The following is a 16680-nucleotide window of genomic DNA, read 5'->3' on the forward strand; positions in this document are numbered from 1 at the left end:
AGGGCAGTGGTGTCATCCTTATTTTATAGAGACCCAGGAAGATTAAGTATCAATATCTTGACTCATTTCAAAGAGTCAGGAAGTTATCAGAGCCTGGTTCTGTCTTCAGGTCAGCCTTCTTTTAAATCTCTCCATTATCCTTCCTCCCTTCTGCCTTTCACCTTTCTGGGGTCTCAGCAGGTACCCCCCATCCCAGAGCTAGAGGAACCCACGTGCTCTTTTCCGGCCACGTATGCCTCTTGCAATCATTTATTCGGGATCCCAGAACTTTTATTGGAGGGCCCATGAATGGACGGGCAAGGTCCTGGCAAACCACATCTCTGTTTTCCTTTATTTGCATGTTGGCAAGCACACAGGATTACCCAATACTACGCTAAACTAGTGAGTAGGGCACTCAGCAAAGCAGGGCACACATGCAAGGGCACCAACGTTTTTCCTTTGAAAGATTATTACATTTGTTTAAAGGAATGAAATAGTGCCATTTGCAGCAACGTGGATGGGCCTGGAGATGATCATATTAAGTGAAATAAGTCAGACAGAGAAAGGCAAATATTGTATGATATCACTTATACGCGGAATCTAAAGAAATGATATAAATGAACTTATTTACAAAATAGAAATAGACTCACAGACACAGAAAACAAACTTATGGTTACCAAAGCGGATAGTGGAGTTTGGAGGTGGAAGGGGGGAGATAAATTAGGAGTTTGGGATTAACAGATACACACTACTGTATATAAAATAGACAAACAACAAAGACCTACTGTACAGCACAGGGAACTATATTTGATATCTTGTAATAACCTATAATGGAAAAGAATCTGAAATCACTTTGCTGTACACCTGAAACTAACACAACATTGTAAATTAACTATACTTCAATTTAAAAAAATGGTTAAAAAAGTGATCATTGGAAACAGCTATTGTGACAAAGGTTAGTACCCTATTGGGCTTCTCTATCCATATGTAATTTAGTAACGAGTCTACTTTTTATTTTGAATTACATGTGGGGCAGGAGCCTCTAAAGTCTTCACAGGGCCTGGCTGTTTATAAGGTGAAATAGATCTATTTTCAAGCCCCTAACGGATCCCCGTCTCTTCTCCCTCAACACACTTGCTATTGTTCTGTTCACATGTGAGTGTATTAATTGATTGTGAGCCTGACCTTCCACTCACTCTTGGACTATAAGCAGTTTCAGGGCAGAGAGTTATACAGTCTTATACAAGTTAAGTACCTGACATGTTGCTGGACCATCTTTTGGATAGTAGTGGATACTTACTGATTTGTTGATTTGTAACAGCTGGCTGTTTCCCCTTTAATCTTGCATTCTACCTGTTTGCAGATATGTATTTTCCCAGACAGGTGGCTAGGTGTAGAGAGATTGGTGATGTGTGTCTTCCTTTTTACCCCGGCATCATGACACTGACGTTGTCCTTTGACCCCAAGTCTTTGAGCAAGGACTTTCAGTTTTAACTGTAACCTTTAGGATCGACTTTATCTACCTTTACAAGGTGGGAAGATTGTGAACAGTTAGTATTTAGTAGGCAGAGTTCCTGTGGAGGAGAAGGAAGTCCATCTCACACCCTTTGACAAGTCTCAAGTTACTGAGACTATAAATAACGACTGTGGGCATGAATCACAGAGACGAATTCTTTGTGGATAATTTTCCAAGCAGTGAGGTGTTTTCTTTCCACTTTCCTCTTCCCCTTTCAGGTGGTGATGGTTACTGATAATATTTAGAAAAACAATATATAGATTCTGAGAATACATTTCTTCTCTCCTGTATCACCAGTTTAATTTATTTTACTTATTTTAACCTCTGGGCATTTCTACAGTAGCTTTATGATGCAGATATTCAGAGAGAGCTTTGGTGCATATGAGTAATCCAACTTTCAAGTTTTCCTTGTTTTTGTTTGTTTGTTTTGTTTGCTTGTTTTTATTTTTCACACTTCACCTATTTCTGCATTTTCAAAATTTTGATTTTTCATATTTAGTCCTTAATAATTTTGCCTATAAATAACAAAAGAGATGCTTGGAGTTGGAAAATGTAGACATTGTCTGTCACTCATTCTTTTCAGGCAAGTGACATTTGGTAGCAATTTGTACTGTCTCTTTCCTCATACATTTACCCAAACTGACAATGACTAAAGCATCAGCAATAAATCCAAATATCACAATTTTTTTCCATTTAAAAGTTTGCAAGATTTTTCTTTCACACGAATCTTTGATCTTTAAAAATGCCTCTCTTTTATACATTGAGTTGGGACTTACTTTATCCTCCAAGCGGAGTTGTCATTTCTTCTCTCCCTTCAGTAATTGGGCAAGGCACCCCAGAGAAGGAAGCATGCATCCTGGTCCTTATACACCTTTGTGTATTCATAAATCTCAATCTCTACTCCATGGACTAAAAGGTACAAAAACTTTATTGCATGTAATTTACTTTAAAATGCTTTAGGAAAGGAGGGAGAAGAAGGAGTGAGAGGACAGAGAAATAGTTGGATCTGAGAAATTCGAAAAGTGAGGGAAGTGGGCATTTGTGTAGCTCCCCCTGTAGGTGAGGCATTCATTTTGTACGCCCCTTACTTACACCCCTTCAGCTTTTCCTGTTGAATCCCTGTGATAAGCCTGGGTAGTAGGCATTATGGCCATTTCCTAGATGGGAAAATGAAGGCACAGAGAAATTAAGTAGTTCGGCTCTTGGGATTGAGATGAAATGTTCTGAAGTGGCTTCGTACTCATGTTTGTGTCTGGTGCTCCTTGCTGAGGGCACAGCCTTCACAGCCAATGTATTCTGTGTCCATTGGAATTAGATTTTGCTTCAAAGTGTTTGTTCTTAGCAGCATAACTTGCATGACTAGAAAGGGATCATGAATGTGAACTTGGCTTAATGCTCTTTTAGAAAGTGAGTTTCTCCTTTTTAAATCATTGCATTCAGACCAGACCTCAAAATATTACAAAACCAAAACATGCAACTTTCATTCCTACTCAGTTATAATTAGTGTAGTTTTGATTTTTTTTTAGGCGTGGTGGTGACGGTGGCCATGGGGGTGTCAGAATTAATAACACATGCCTACCTCCCCAAGTGGCCATAGGCCATCCCTGTTTGCCTCTGTTCTTCTAGGCTCCAAGAGGTGTGAGCGTATCAGAGGACACAGTCTCATTCTGGCTTTGAATTCTGGGCTATTTACTTTGGAACCTGCCCCACTGAATGATGGCCCTCTATTCCACCAGGTGACCCAGGTACTTTGGATCTTAGTTATAATTGTTTTAAGACCAGAGCTACAAAGTTCTGCAAGCTTACATCTTTTGGGGGTAAATGCATTCAATGGCGTTTGTTTTATTTATTTTTCATAAATCAGAGGAGATTAGAAAACCATATTTTTTAGCTCCCCTTTCTGAAGACTAGTACCATGATGCGTTTTGAATGGCCCTGACTCATGCTACCTTTCTGTATTTGGCTGCACTTCCAAGCAAAGGCTATAAAATTGTAAGTTTATTCAATTATTGGTATTAAGAGTCAAGCTTAAGGTGTATTTACTGAGTTCTGTTCTAGAGTGAGATAAGCATATTGCTTGTACTTCATGGGATAGATTTGTATAGGAACAGATATGTGGCATGGAAAACATTTTTGTAATATGCTCTGCCATGTGGTCTTAAGATGTGTTCTAATCTGACTTTCGTTTACAATTGCCATCTTCAAAAGGAGTCTCAATTTCATTTAGGGAGAAGAGTGGCATTATAATAAGGGCTCCTTTTTCTCTGGGGCTGCTGTCAGTGATCCGAATCAGACATCTCAAGTTAACTTTAGAGATTGAGCCACAGAGAAAGGGACATTCTTTTAAATGATTTGCCAAATCACATTCAAAGAGACCTGTGGTGTGCCGACTTTTGACCAGAGCAGGGTGCCATGTGCTGGCTGTGATCCTGTTTGAGTTCTGCCTTTTCTTAATTTCCCTGGCAGTTTTAGCTAGGTGTGTGTGGTGTTTGTACTTTCATTCTGAATGGGAAGCTATGGTTCCCTCCTGATTCGTGGAGAGGTTCCTACATGTCTAAGTTACGTGACTTTGGGGCACAAGCAAAAATGCCATTTATCTGCACAGTCTGCAGAATGTCTGGAGTCAGACAAGACTGACTTCAGGTCCCAGGTCTCCTACATACCAGCGTTTTGTCTTTAGAAAAGTTACTTAAACTTTAAGATTCAATTCCTAGAACTGACATAATAATAGTACTTGCTTCTCCTGTTAGTGCAAAAGAACTAAGTGAGATAATCCACAAAGCTCCTCAGCATAGTGCTTGGCATAATTGCAAATATTCACCAAATGTTGGCCATCATTTTTTTTTTTTATTGCTACTATTTTGACTCTAGCTCAAAGAGGTATGAACTATGAATGTTAGAAGTAGAACGTTCTCTAGAAGTAGAAAAGACTCTGTTCTTTGAAAGCTGAAGAAGGAGAGGGGGAGAAAGGAGCCCCGTGCTTCATTTCCCATCCTTCAGACTTGTTTATTACAGTGGTAGGTTACCATGGAAACTTTTGGGATTAAGATGGCATTATTGAGTTAAGCATTCAATAAACACCTCAGGAAAGCAAAGCTAAGACACGTATGCACGCCGTAAGTAGTTTTCAAATAAAAGGGTTATTTGGGGGCAAAGACGGGATGGCAGTTTACTGGCTTTCTTATCTCATGGAGTTTCCTGAGAGAATCTTGATCAAGAGCTGAAACTATGATTGTCACCCTGCTTTTGCCCCTTTGAGGCCATTCCGTCAAGTTGTCAGTAGTTACAGCCAGAATTTCAAAATGGGAAGCTGCTCTTTACGTACCAGGGAGTGTGGCTTTCCAAAATAGATTCTGAAGTCGAAAAGGACTCTGAGTGTTTTTCGAGAAGGGTTGACCTCCTTTCATGCCACTTACTGTGAATTAAAGCTGCGAGGGAGAACTAGTTTGGGCATGTGGTACAGCACTTAGAGCCGCCGCTGCCAGGGAACAAGATTTGTGTTTCTAAGGAGATACAACAAAAAGGAGAATGCTTCAAGAGCCAGCGGCTGTCAGAGTGTAAAAGTATCTATGTTCAGAAAGGGAAACAGAAATTGAATTAAGTAATTTTATACACAAGTTACAGGGTGCCCTCCTGCTAATAATTCTTAAATGCAAAAGCAAATAGTTGTGGTCACAAAGGGCTTAGTACATCTCAGCTGATTTGAGTTCTCAGACTTGAACTGGATGTGATTGGTATTAACCTGCTCTGTACATGTGATTTTCAGATGGTCTGACTCTTGTCTGTCATTTTGTTGGGCTGTATTAGTAACAGGGACATATTCCAGCAGAGGTTTAGGCAGCCACTTGACAACGAGAGGAGGAGAACTCTCCAACCAGAGCAGCAAAACAGAATCCTCTACCAGTGTCTTGAATGCCAATTTCAGCCCGTTTGCCAATGTTTAATCAGTGTTTAGCATGGAAGGATGCCCTGGATGGGTTCCTTCGATAAAGTTTCATCACAGGACAGAAATCACAGGGAGAGTGCACCAAAGAAAAATTACAGTACAGCTATATTTACTTAGTGCCTCTGCAATGGGGTTTTATTTTCCACAGTTGGAAAGGGAACCACCTGTCTCAACTGCTGATGTCAGAGAGCTCCCTCGAGACACAGGGCTGTTGGAAAGCACATGATACTGTATATATTTGCTCTTACGTCCATATCAGGCTAAGATTGGGTTTCAGATTTGTGCCCTATTGTGGAGTTCATTGAGCAATGACTCCGAGGTGCCCTCCCACGTCACCATGCCCTTGTGAATTAAAAAGTAGCGTGTGTGAGCCCCCGTCGTGAGTGTTCCCTCAACTTGCCATGCAAGTATTTACACTGCAGTAAAATGAATGACACGCATCTTGGGGGTTATCATTTATGGACTCGGTTCTGAAAGTGAGTATCGAGAGGCATGATCTCTGCCCCCAGACTCCTTCTGGTGTCTTGGCTTTTGTTTTCTTTCTACTTATCAGGATTTTAAAAATACATATATAGATATCTATCTATCTATATTTATCTGTCTATCTCAGATTTGGAGGTTTTATGTGTAGATTGTTAGAGGCAAAAAAAAAAAGAATAGGATGTGCCTATCTTTTTAATTTTTATTTATTTATTTAACTTTATTTTTTGCTTATAGCATGTCAGTGTGGGGGAAATTGTTATAGAATGAATGAATGCCTAATGCCTGATTTGGAAAGTCTGGATAGTATGACCATACAATTTCAAGGCTAGATCTATTGAATTATTATTATTATTTTTTAAGATGTTCAAGAGTCGTATAACCACTGCTCCAGTCCTTTGTACCTAGGGGAGAATTAGGCCTTTTAAACATAGTTCGTTAAGGCAATGGAGGGCCACTGTATTGCACAACTCCAGGGGGCACCATTTCTGTCGTAGTCAAGGACTCACGCTTGTACTGTCCTGCTGACTATATGTCCAATCGCAGAAAATATGATGCTATTAACATTACTCAAACATTACATAAAAATAGAATTGTTACCAACAATTGCGGAAGGCATGCTATTAGTGAAGTTCATTATTTTAACAGTGTCACGCATCTGAATTTGACTGTCTTTACCAACTTGCAAATTATATGGTTGTTACACAAAATGGGTGGAAAACAGAGTTTCTGAGAGTGTAAATTACATTCTTGGGCCACATCAAATCAATGTCCTATTAGGGATAAGAACGAGGTTTCTTAATTCTCAGACTTCCCATGATGCACACCTTCAATTAAATTAATATTTTAGGTGATTCTTGGTACCTTTTTCTCAAATTCTAGAATAGAGTAATAGGATGGGCTAAGACCCCCGGTTCATCTAATCGTTCCCCTAGTGTAAGATTTTCCTCTGAACCATTAAAAATGTTATAATATATGATTGATATTAATTAGTTTTCTGTAAAGTACTGCACTCCTTAATATGAACTGAACTAGAAATAAATATATTACCATGAATTAAGATTTTATTAGTTGCAAAGAAGAATTGGATGAAGGCACCTATGTGAAATCCTAAGTACAGGCATCAAATTGAATTCATGCCAGCACTGTCTTGAGATTAATTTGAGTGCTGAATAAGAATAGTATACCATACCATAACTGTGTTTACTGAATCATTTTTGGCACCAGAAACTAAAGCTACATTATAGATGCAACAACGGGCTTTTCTCCCTTGGAAGAGAGGCCGATGCATTTGTAATTCAAGTGAATGTTACCCTCTGAAAAATGCCTCTAGTCCCCCGGAAGAGAACAGTCTTCTTGAGAACCTTGCATACGCATCCCTCAGACCTTGCATACTTTGTGCTGCCCTGGCCTTCTCCTGCAGCCTGTTCGAGTTCTATAACATGATCAGCTCTATTTTCTATCCACACCGCCCGCCCCCAATCTGGAGTACCGGTTAGACCTCACTTTACAAATTTCCATCGCGTTAGTATGTGTATGTTTTGAAAAGGTGGGGAAGGTGTTGAAAAGATAATATGGGGTTGCCTCAGGGATATTCTAGAAGGACTTCCTGATTATGTAAGGAGGTGGATTCTACAACATTTTAATACAGGGCTGTGCGAGAATACGGTAAAGGTCCCCGGATCACTGTTCACTGACAGGGATGGGAGTGATGCCCCTAGAGTTGTGTACTGCTGGGGCCCTGCTCTAATACCCCTTTTCTTCTGAAATTCCTTGATTCTGTATTCATTCATTTTATTTACATCTATGATATCACTTACTTGAGAGTGAGTGCAAAACTTCAGGCCACCACTGTCAAATAGGAACATTATGTACATCACATATATAATTTGGAATTTTCTAGTAGCCACATTTAGAAAAGGTAAGTTTAATTTTAATAAAGTCTTTTATTTTTCCCAATATGTCCAAAATAGTATATCAACATGTCATCAGTATAAATTATTAATATCTTCCATTCAATTTTTCACACTTAAGACTTTGAAATCCTCTGTATATTTTGCATTGACAGCACAGACTTTGAAATCCTCTGTATATGTTGCATTGACAGCACATCTCAAGTTTGACTAGACACATTTCAAATGCTCAGTAGCCGTAGGTGGGTAGTGGCTGCTGCATTGGACAACACAGTTTTTTTAACGTATATGCCAATGTATATACTTTAATGTATATGCCAACTTTTAAAATGTATATGCCAACAGTTTTTTAATGTATATGGATATCCTTACACAGAAAAATTACTTGAAATAAAAAAAATACCTCAACTATCTAAAACAAAATATAACATACCCTTTATGTCACTTTATCAATTTAAAAAGTAATTGTATAATTGATCACAAATTCGAGAAAAGTGTGAATGCTAAGACAATTTAGTTAATGGGCCACTGGTGGCAAAATTGACTTTATATTGAATTGTTTTGCTCCTGCGGCTTTGTTTTCCACTTTTACCCTATAGATACCATCATTTAAAAACACGATTTGCTACTTGGCGGATCTTCTCGAATTTGCAAACTCATGGTATCTTGTCAGTTTTCAAGCACCATATGGATGTCTTGGTTCTTAACAGAGAAACTCTTGAAAGACTTTTGGCTCAGATCACTTTTGTGGACAGCAACATGGAAACAAAAACTGTTCTCTGCACTTGCTCCTTCTGGTCTCTTTAGAGGTAGAGCCAGGTCAGGGCTGGTCTGAGGCTGGTTTTCCCTTCCTCAGGTACAGGCACTAGGCATCCCCACAGCTTAGGTGATGATTCTGTGTGTACACTCGTAGAGAGTTGGCTTAATGTAAGACTTCAAAAGAAAGTCTGCTCTGCTTTGCTTTTAGGACTTTTTTTAGATGGGGAAGCCAGGCAAAAAGCAAACCTATGTATTTATTCTACTGGTGTTTGATGTTCAATGAGTTTTAAGTATTGGTATGTGAATGACAGGCATCATTACTGTGTACTTATTATATGCTAAGCACTGGGCTTGTATACATCTCATTTAACCCTAACACCAATCGTGTAAAGTAGGTATTTATGTTGCCATTTTCACAGCTAACAATGAGAGGTCTGATAGTTTAGGTAACTTGCTTGGGCTCACACAGGTAGATACCCAGTGGCACATCTGTGCTGACTGATCCCAAAGGTTATATTCTCACAGAAGGGGACCATTGTTTTCACACCAAGTCAATGACCCCCTTCAATAACAAATTTTAAACCAAGGGCAAAATACTAAAGGTATAGAGTTGGAAGTTTCCTTCACTTCATTCATTTAGGAAATACATTCAGAGATACCTAATCCTATCCCATCTTTTGATAGAAGATAGATCTAGAAAGGTGAAATGGCTTTGTCCGAGGTCAACAAACAAACCTACACATCGGGTCCCTTGATTCCTACTCTGCTCTGGTTGTCTATGTGATTTACTGGATATTTGAGATAAATTGAACATTCAGAATATTTTTTTTTAACAGAAAGGTAGCAAACTTTAAAACTTGGGAGTATAGAAAGACTTCTTTCTCTTTCTTCTCTATGCTTTTTAGACTTTTTATTGACATATAATATGAATACCAAAAAGTGCATATATCATAAGGGTTCAGTTCCGTGAACTTTTACTAACTGAACAGACCCATGGAACTAGCACTGCCAACAAGAAATAAACCATAACTAGCTTTCTGGACCCCCTTCCAGCCTCCAACCACCACCAAAGGCAACCTCTATCCTGACTTCTGGCTGCATAAATTAGGTATATCTGTTTCTGTACTTATTTGTATAATGACTAGCATAAGTAGGTATGTACTTTTTTGGTGTGTCTGGCTTCTCTTGCTTCACATTATGTTTGTGGAAATTGGGTACATTTTGATGTGTACTAGAAGTTTATTCATTCTCATTTGATGTACTTGGCTATACTTTTGAAGTGTTAAGAACCTCAACAACCATAATATTGTCAGTGGAATTAATAAGTTTACTGAACATTAATTATTATTTAAATTGCTTTTTTAAGAACATTATTAACCACAGTTTCATTTGATTCAGTCTAAAACAAAATCACAAAGCTCAAATATGGAGCCTTAACGGTTGCAGGGTAAGGTACCTCCCAGCAAACCTCTCTTGTTCTGTGTTTTTACGCAATATTCAACATAGGTAATACAATAGGGAAGACAAAGAGGGCACAGTCTGAAAATACCCACAGGAGATTGAATAGTCGGAGTTCCCACTAAGTAGCTTTGTATGGCTGTGCAAAAGGTTAGGTGTGGCCTATTTTTAGGTACCCTACATGGAAATGGATGTACTAAGATGGATGGTAGGAAGTTACACCTCAGGAGTTGTCAGAGATTTTTGTTTTGAAAAGAGGTAGGAAAAGAATCGTTTCTGATCATCTGCTTGGGGCAAAGTACAACCCGGGCTCTTTAAAGAATAATCAAGCTTTTGGACTGTTGAAAAGGGAAACCTGTGAATTGCCTTTTGGAGACTGTTTCACAGGCCCAGAAATCAAGCTTTCTTATGTTAGTTTTCTTGTTGTTTCTTTTTTCTGGGTGCAAGAAAACAGGAAGTTAAATCTGTCCTGCTAGAGTATACTGCTGGAGTGTCCAGCACTGTTTGAGCTGGTGGTCTGTCAAGGCTTTGTCCTTACTGAGGTTTATCATTCATCTGGTCTTACTTTGCTTACTCCATTGTTACCAGGGTTCCCTCTCCAAATGTCCTATTAGGGAATCTAGCGTGGGTGCAGCTGGGCTATTCATTCAGCGCTAAAGGAAGGTCTCTAAGTTGGTCATATTATTTGGCTCTGAAGCACAGATCTTCCTCCTGATAAATAGGGTCACATGTACAAAGAACACAGCTAAACGGGAAAACTCGATAACTCCCAGTGATGCATCAACTATATATCTTGTGATACAGCATTGGTTTAACATATTTGCTAATAATGCCAGGATAACCTGTGTTAGGCAGGCATTTGTCCTTCTTTTCTGCCTCCACACCCTACAGTAATATCTCAGATGATCCTTCTCAAATTACAAAAAAAAAATAGGGTAAGGTCTTCTTTTACTCAATACCATGAGCTGTTTATTTAACGGGGGGAGTGCTCTGGTATTAGGAGGCAAAAGTGTTACTCTAAGCTCGTATTTCCCTAGACCTTATTCCTATTTACAAAACCCTGAATTTCGGATCCATCCTCTTTTCTATCTTCTCTCTCTGGGTAACATCATTTCTTACCTGTTGTAAAACCAAATCACATGTTAGTATGTGAAATTGCATCTATATGCAGGCAGAAGTGAATAGTCACTATCATATCAGCTGTGTGTTTTTCATCCTTACTATGCAAGCAGGGACTTGATCTTCTACGTGACTTGTACCATTTAATAGAATTAATGATAAACAAGATGAAAGCTTGCTGTTCCTCTGGGACAATGACCTGGGCTTTGTCAGAAATCCTGGTCTGTAGGAGCTGGTCTTCTTACAGTCAATATTCATGAAAGTATTATGTTTCACCAGTTCTCATCTATTCTTTTTCTGGAATGCTTAGGAAGTTAAATATCCATATTGCTATGAAAGTGATGAAGCTGTGGTTTTTCAGCAAAGTTGAGCACCGGATACCTTTCCTGCACACCCTCCCTGATTTCTAGTGCCTTTGTACAATGAAACATTTGGATTCACCCTGTGCAGAGAAGTCTTCCCAGGTTGCCTGTGTCTATCAAGGCAGATACAGCATTGCGTTTGAGAGATGACAGGGATCTTAGATATAATTGAATCCGGCCATCTCTGTTGACAGATAAGGAACCTGAGGCTCGGAACATTAAGTGAACCGCCCAAAGTTGAACTGCAGGACCCATGTCCTTCCTACCATCCTTGTCCTTCTCTTTTGGGCTAAATCAAGATCCACAAAGTCGCTCTACTTATCACGAAGACTTGAGCCTCATGTAATCACTTGATATCTCATGGACTTGGCCTTGGTTCCAGCCCCGTCAACCATCTTCTCATGAGAATTCTTAATGGTCAAAATAATGATCACCCAAGTGTAGGAAGAGTGATTTGCAGGAAAGACCCATGAAACTGCAAGGATGCTAAGTCGAAGAGGCTCATAATACAGCTTCCATTCCTGTGGAGATAGTCAGCCTTCCAGGGGAAAGGAGATGGGTCAAGGTCTCATGTGACATTTGGAGAACCCAGAATGAGCTTCTTGCCCAAGAACAGGGCTGCAACATGACAGCATTTACACAGGTGGCTCCCCATTTTGGAACAGATTGTGGTCCAGAAGTTCACTTGCAAGTCATTGGTTTGAAACGTGGACTGCATTTTCCCCATCCAGTCAATTTCCGTGGTCTCCAGTAGAAGCCACATCTCCAACACCTCTTCCCTTCTTCCTTCTAGAACTGCCCCTTCCTATTCCCTAGTCAGTAACAATCCCTTCTTGAGAAATTTTCTTAATACTTTAGTCATAACATTCTGAAAGCATTTACTATTTTTTTTTCTTGGTATGTGCTTCTGAGCTCCATTAGATGCTAGAAGGGAATAAAAAATATGATTAACAAATAGATGCTTTTGTATAAATAACTGAGATCCCCTTAACCCTACCAAGGATAATCGCATTTTAGAATGGAATGTTTGTTTCACTTAATTGATGAAATTTCAACTTGAGAAACAAAGTGAAGATGGCTGTGGCATCTGGGTGTCAGTGGTCTGGGCCCATCTCTGAGGCAAGTTAATAGTGGATAGCTTTCCTATCCCTATAATTCGGGGCTCAGAGGTTTCTCAGGGTGCCAGGTAGTAACTTCTCTCAGCTTTGCATCCTGAGTGGAGTGGCTGTTAGACTCGATTTGATAGACAGAAATGGCTTTCTTTTAAATATGTGATGAATATTGAGGCTTATATTGGATGTCAGGGGCTATTTCTATTTGCTACATTCCCTGTATATTAAGAAGGCACCGTTATAAGTCTGAATCTCTATGTTTCTTTTAAAAATGAATAGTTTTTATTCTTCTTCTGCATATAAAAGTTATACATATTTAGCATAGAAAATTAAAAAATTACAGAAAGGTACATATACCCCCCCACACACAAATTTAATAGAACTTATGTCATCGGCCACTATTAACACCTTGTTATATTTTCTCCTTATCCTCTTAGCTCTTCTGTCTTTCTGAGTGTATATTTATATGTAAATTTGTTGTGGTTATAGTTTTTTCAAACATAATTTTAAACCTTAATATATTTTGAACATTTTCTCATTATGCCATTAATGTATTTCACAACAGTTTTTAATGATAGCATTGAATATACATACATAATGAATATATGTGTATGAATATATATGAGTTTATATATACATAGTGTTCCATTATTTATTTTGCTAGGCCATTATTATTGGACATTTACACTGCTTTCAAGTTTTCAATAATGTAAATTATGTAGCATTGACTATCTTCACACTAAAAATCTTTGCACATATCCCTCTGTTATTTCCTTAAGATGAATTTCTAGAAGTAGAATTTCTGGATCTATGGGGATGCCCATTTTTAACATTTTTGACACATAGTGCCTGCTTGTCCTCTAGAAAAATTTGTACTCATTTATAATCTGACCAGTAGTATTTGACATCTGTTTCTGATTGAGCTACTAAATGTGGAGGTCAGTCTTAGAAGTGGTCTTCTTGATGAAGAATATTTCCTCAAAAATCCCGTGTTTACATGGGCTAGCAAAAAAAGTCAGATTTTATATAAGGCATCACAAAACTTAGCTAGACCTTAAGCTAATTGCTTCCTAAGATGAGAATTTATTTCCTTTCTACATCCCCACAATTTTAGGATATATATTCACTCTGCTAGAGTAAAATTCAAATACCAAAGCACTGGAGAAATCCACAACAGAAACAAAAGCAAAATAACTAAAACCCTTCTGAATCTTACCTGGTGGAACTGAAAAAAAGAAAAAGAAAAGAAAAACACTTCACTTATTTAATTCTTCCATTTCAACAATAGTTGAAAATACAATTTTTTCTCTACAATCAAAAAAAGTTAAGCTCATTAGGGCCCCAGCTCTAGAAAAAGTACCAAACAGGGGGAACTGTTTGACTAACAGTTTTTTTCCAATTTAATAATTTGTGTACCTGAGGTTTCTCTGGCCCTCAGTAACTTCAGTTAGGGGATAAAATATCTCTCTTACCAAGTGAATTATGTTATTGAGGTTCGATAGGACTTTAAAATTTTAAATAATAACAAATTTAATAAGACATGTGCTTTATTTTCAGTTTCAGTAAAAAAAAAATGCTAAATAATCCTATTGAACATTTCTTATTTAAATAGTCAATAACTTGCTGCATTATAAATGAATTAACCTGAAATAATTAAGGTCAATGAAAATGTCTATAAATGCACAAATACAACAGAGTTAAGCATCAGACAAAATCAGATTTTAACCATCCTTTTATTATCTCTTATCTATGGGCCTGATAAGCATACTTCTTGCCTTATGTTTAGATTAGTCCAATTGATTGCAATTTGGATTAATTTGCACATTATTTTTTATTTTAATGTGAAAAATGCCAAGAGCAGATTTTGAGATCCACGTTAAAATACAGGCTCAGTTGCATAGAGCTGGTCTGCAGAAGGTTTCACTGGAGATGAGAGAGAGGTTGCTGAAGTTGTTTAGTTTATTAGAAGATAAAAAAATAAATAAACAAATGCTAGGAGGCATTAAAGCCGACTACTGATTTTCCTCTGTTTCCCAAATATGCTTAGTTCACAGTGACATCACCATGGTGATTTTGTGTAAAATAAGACTTCGTTTTAGAGTGGTTATAGGCTAGAGGCCTTTGTTATACCCTGTGCTGCAACCAACTTCTGTGCCCTGCACAGCAGCAGCTTCAAACACGTCCCAGGGGCTCAGAGCACATGCTCAGACTGATGTGGGGTTTCAGGATCAGTTAGCCCCTCTAGGAATTAAAAGCCAGCACTTGAATGCCCGTTATCAATGATTAACTTTAAAAATATTAGCCATTCCCGGCAGATCCCTTTCCTTTCTATGCAGGCAGCATTCCCAGGAATTTTGGTTTCCAGCTACGTAGACAGTCTCTAGGTTATAAAGTTGCCTCGGGGGACTTTGCTGTGCTTCTGATTTGGGGATGAATATTATTCTTATTATGAAACTTTAGTTCTTCCTAGAAGGGTTTTCAGAGATTTGTATGCTCTTTTCAGCTGTTATCTAAATCCTGGCTCTGTCTTATTTTTCTCAGTTATAAAATGGGTACACAGATCATCTTTATTGGGTAGTTTTGAGGACTAAATTGATTGAAGTGTGGTATCTAAAATGCTAATCTCAGTGTCTAGCCCTTGTAAGCTCTGCTGTATATTTTCTTCCCCATTTTTCGTCCTTGAAAACTTTTAGCCTTAAATTTATTCTTATGTAGTTTATTGTAAGCTTAGAAAAACAAATGAGCAAAGATATTTATACTAGTAGCTCTTCACTTCTGAGTTCTCACCTATGTTCAATAATGAGATCAAAACAAATTGTCTCTGCTGTTGTCTACTTGGGTATTTGGGTTTGATGGTGTTTATTTTTTATAAGTGGCAGATGTCTGAAATAGGCAGGGCAGCAAAAGCCTTGTAATCTGGGGCAGGAGAGGGGAAGGAAACTCAAACGTCATGTACTTTGTCAAATTTTTTTCATAGAATTGAATTCTTCTCTTGAAGGTTTAATTTCTCTCTTGTTATCGACTTTAAGGATAGATACTCTTGCCTCCACCAATGTTGGAGTCTTGGGGAACGATAACAGAACTACTGAGGGGAGAAATTCCACTGTGGTGGAATCCAGGCTCTGTGTAGATATGGAACATTATGAGCGCTCAACAGATGTTAATAAATACCTCCTTCTATTGTTGAGACAAAATGGGGTTGATTTGGGTGTGAATTTAATGGTTAGTGAAAGGACCTTATACCTAGAAAGGGTGTATTTTAAGGAAGAAAGGAATCAGATATTGAGCAAAATAGCATTGTTTTTTTCTTATCAGATTATTCTGTGTTTTTAAGGTCTGTCATCCCCCCAAATTGTAAGTTCCCTTGTGTTCATGACATATGCCTTCTTAGCAGCCCTTGCAATACATTGCTGTGGACACAGTAAGGTTTCAATAGATCCTTGTTGATTGAAACCAAACATTTGGAAATCTTGGAGGCAGAGTTGATGAAGGGGTGAAAAGAGGGCTGCAGGGAGAAAGGAAGAGAAACAGTCAAGGCCGGGGGGGAATCAAGTATAGAAACATCCTGGGAAACCAGGAAAGACCAAGGTTGGTGAGCAACTAACACTTTATGTTCTCCTGAGAAAAGAAAACTGGACAGAAGAGAAACTTTAATCTGAAGAGCTAATTAACCAAGTTATAAGACCTCTAGAGTATCCCTCTCATTAGAGTGGTAATTTTGAGACCAAAAAAACAACAGTGGAAGGTACTCTAATTTTCCCCAAGAATCTATTTAAATTTTTATGTGTACAATAATAGAAATTGGAGGGAAAAATTGCAGTATGCTGGAGTTTATAAATCATTTCAATGTTTTGACTCCTAACTAACCCTCTTCGTGATGGTAAGAAAAAAAAAAAGTATGTATATATAAAACCACCTTTGCTTTCAGTGGATGTGCTGATTTGATTGAGAAAAAGTGGAATTAGGTGGCAAAAAGGCAAACAAGAAAACCCCGATAACATAATATGAACAGGTTAAATATCAAAAACAATAATAC

The 16680-nt window shown here is 38.2% G+C and overlaps 1 protein-coding gene across 1 annotated transcript in view; it reads left to right on the forward strand.

The window, feature by feature from the left end:
- The first annotated feature begins 5812 nt into the window (after nucleotides 1–5812).
- PPARGC1A (PPARG coactivator 1 alpha) overlaps nucleotides 5813–16680 on the forward strand; it is a 113061-nt gene continuing 102193 nt past the window's right edge. The window contains exon 1 of the mRNA XM_028492093.2: nucleotides 5813–5917. Coding sequence (XP_028347894.1) covers nucleotides 5900–5917 — 18 coding nt within the window. The 5' untranslated portion in view covers nucleotides 5813–5899. The remainder of the gene's footprint in view (nucleotides 5918–16680) is intronic.

Source organism: Physeter macrocephalus, chromosome 7 (assembly GCF_002837175.3).
Source record: "Physeter macrocephalus isolate SW-GA chromosome 7, ASM283717v5, whole genome shotgun sequence".
In the NCBI taxonomy this organism is placed as follows: Eukaryota; Metazoa; Chordata; class Mammalia; order Artiodactyla; family Physeteridae; genus Physeter; species Physeter macrocephalus.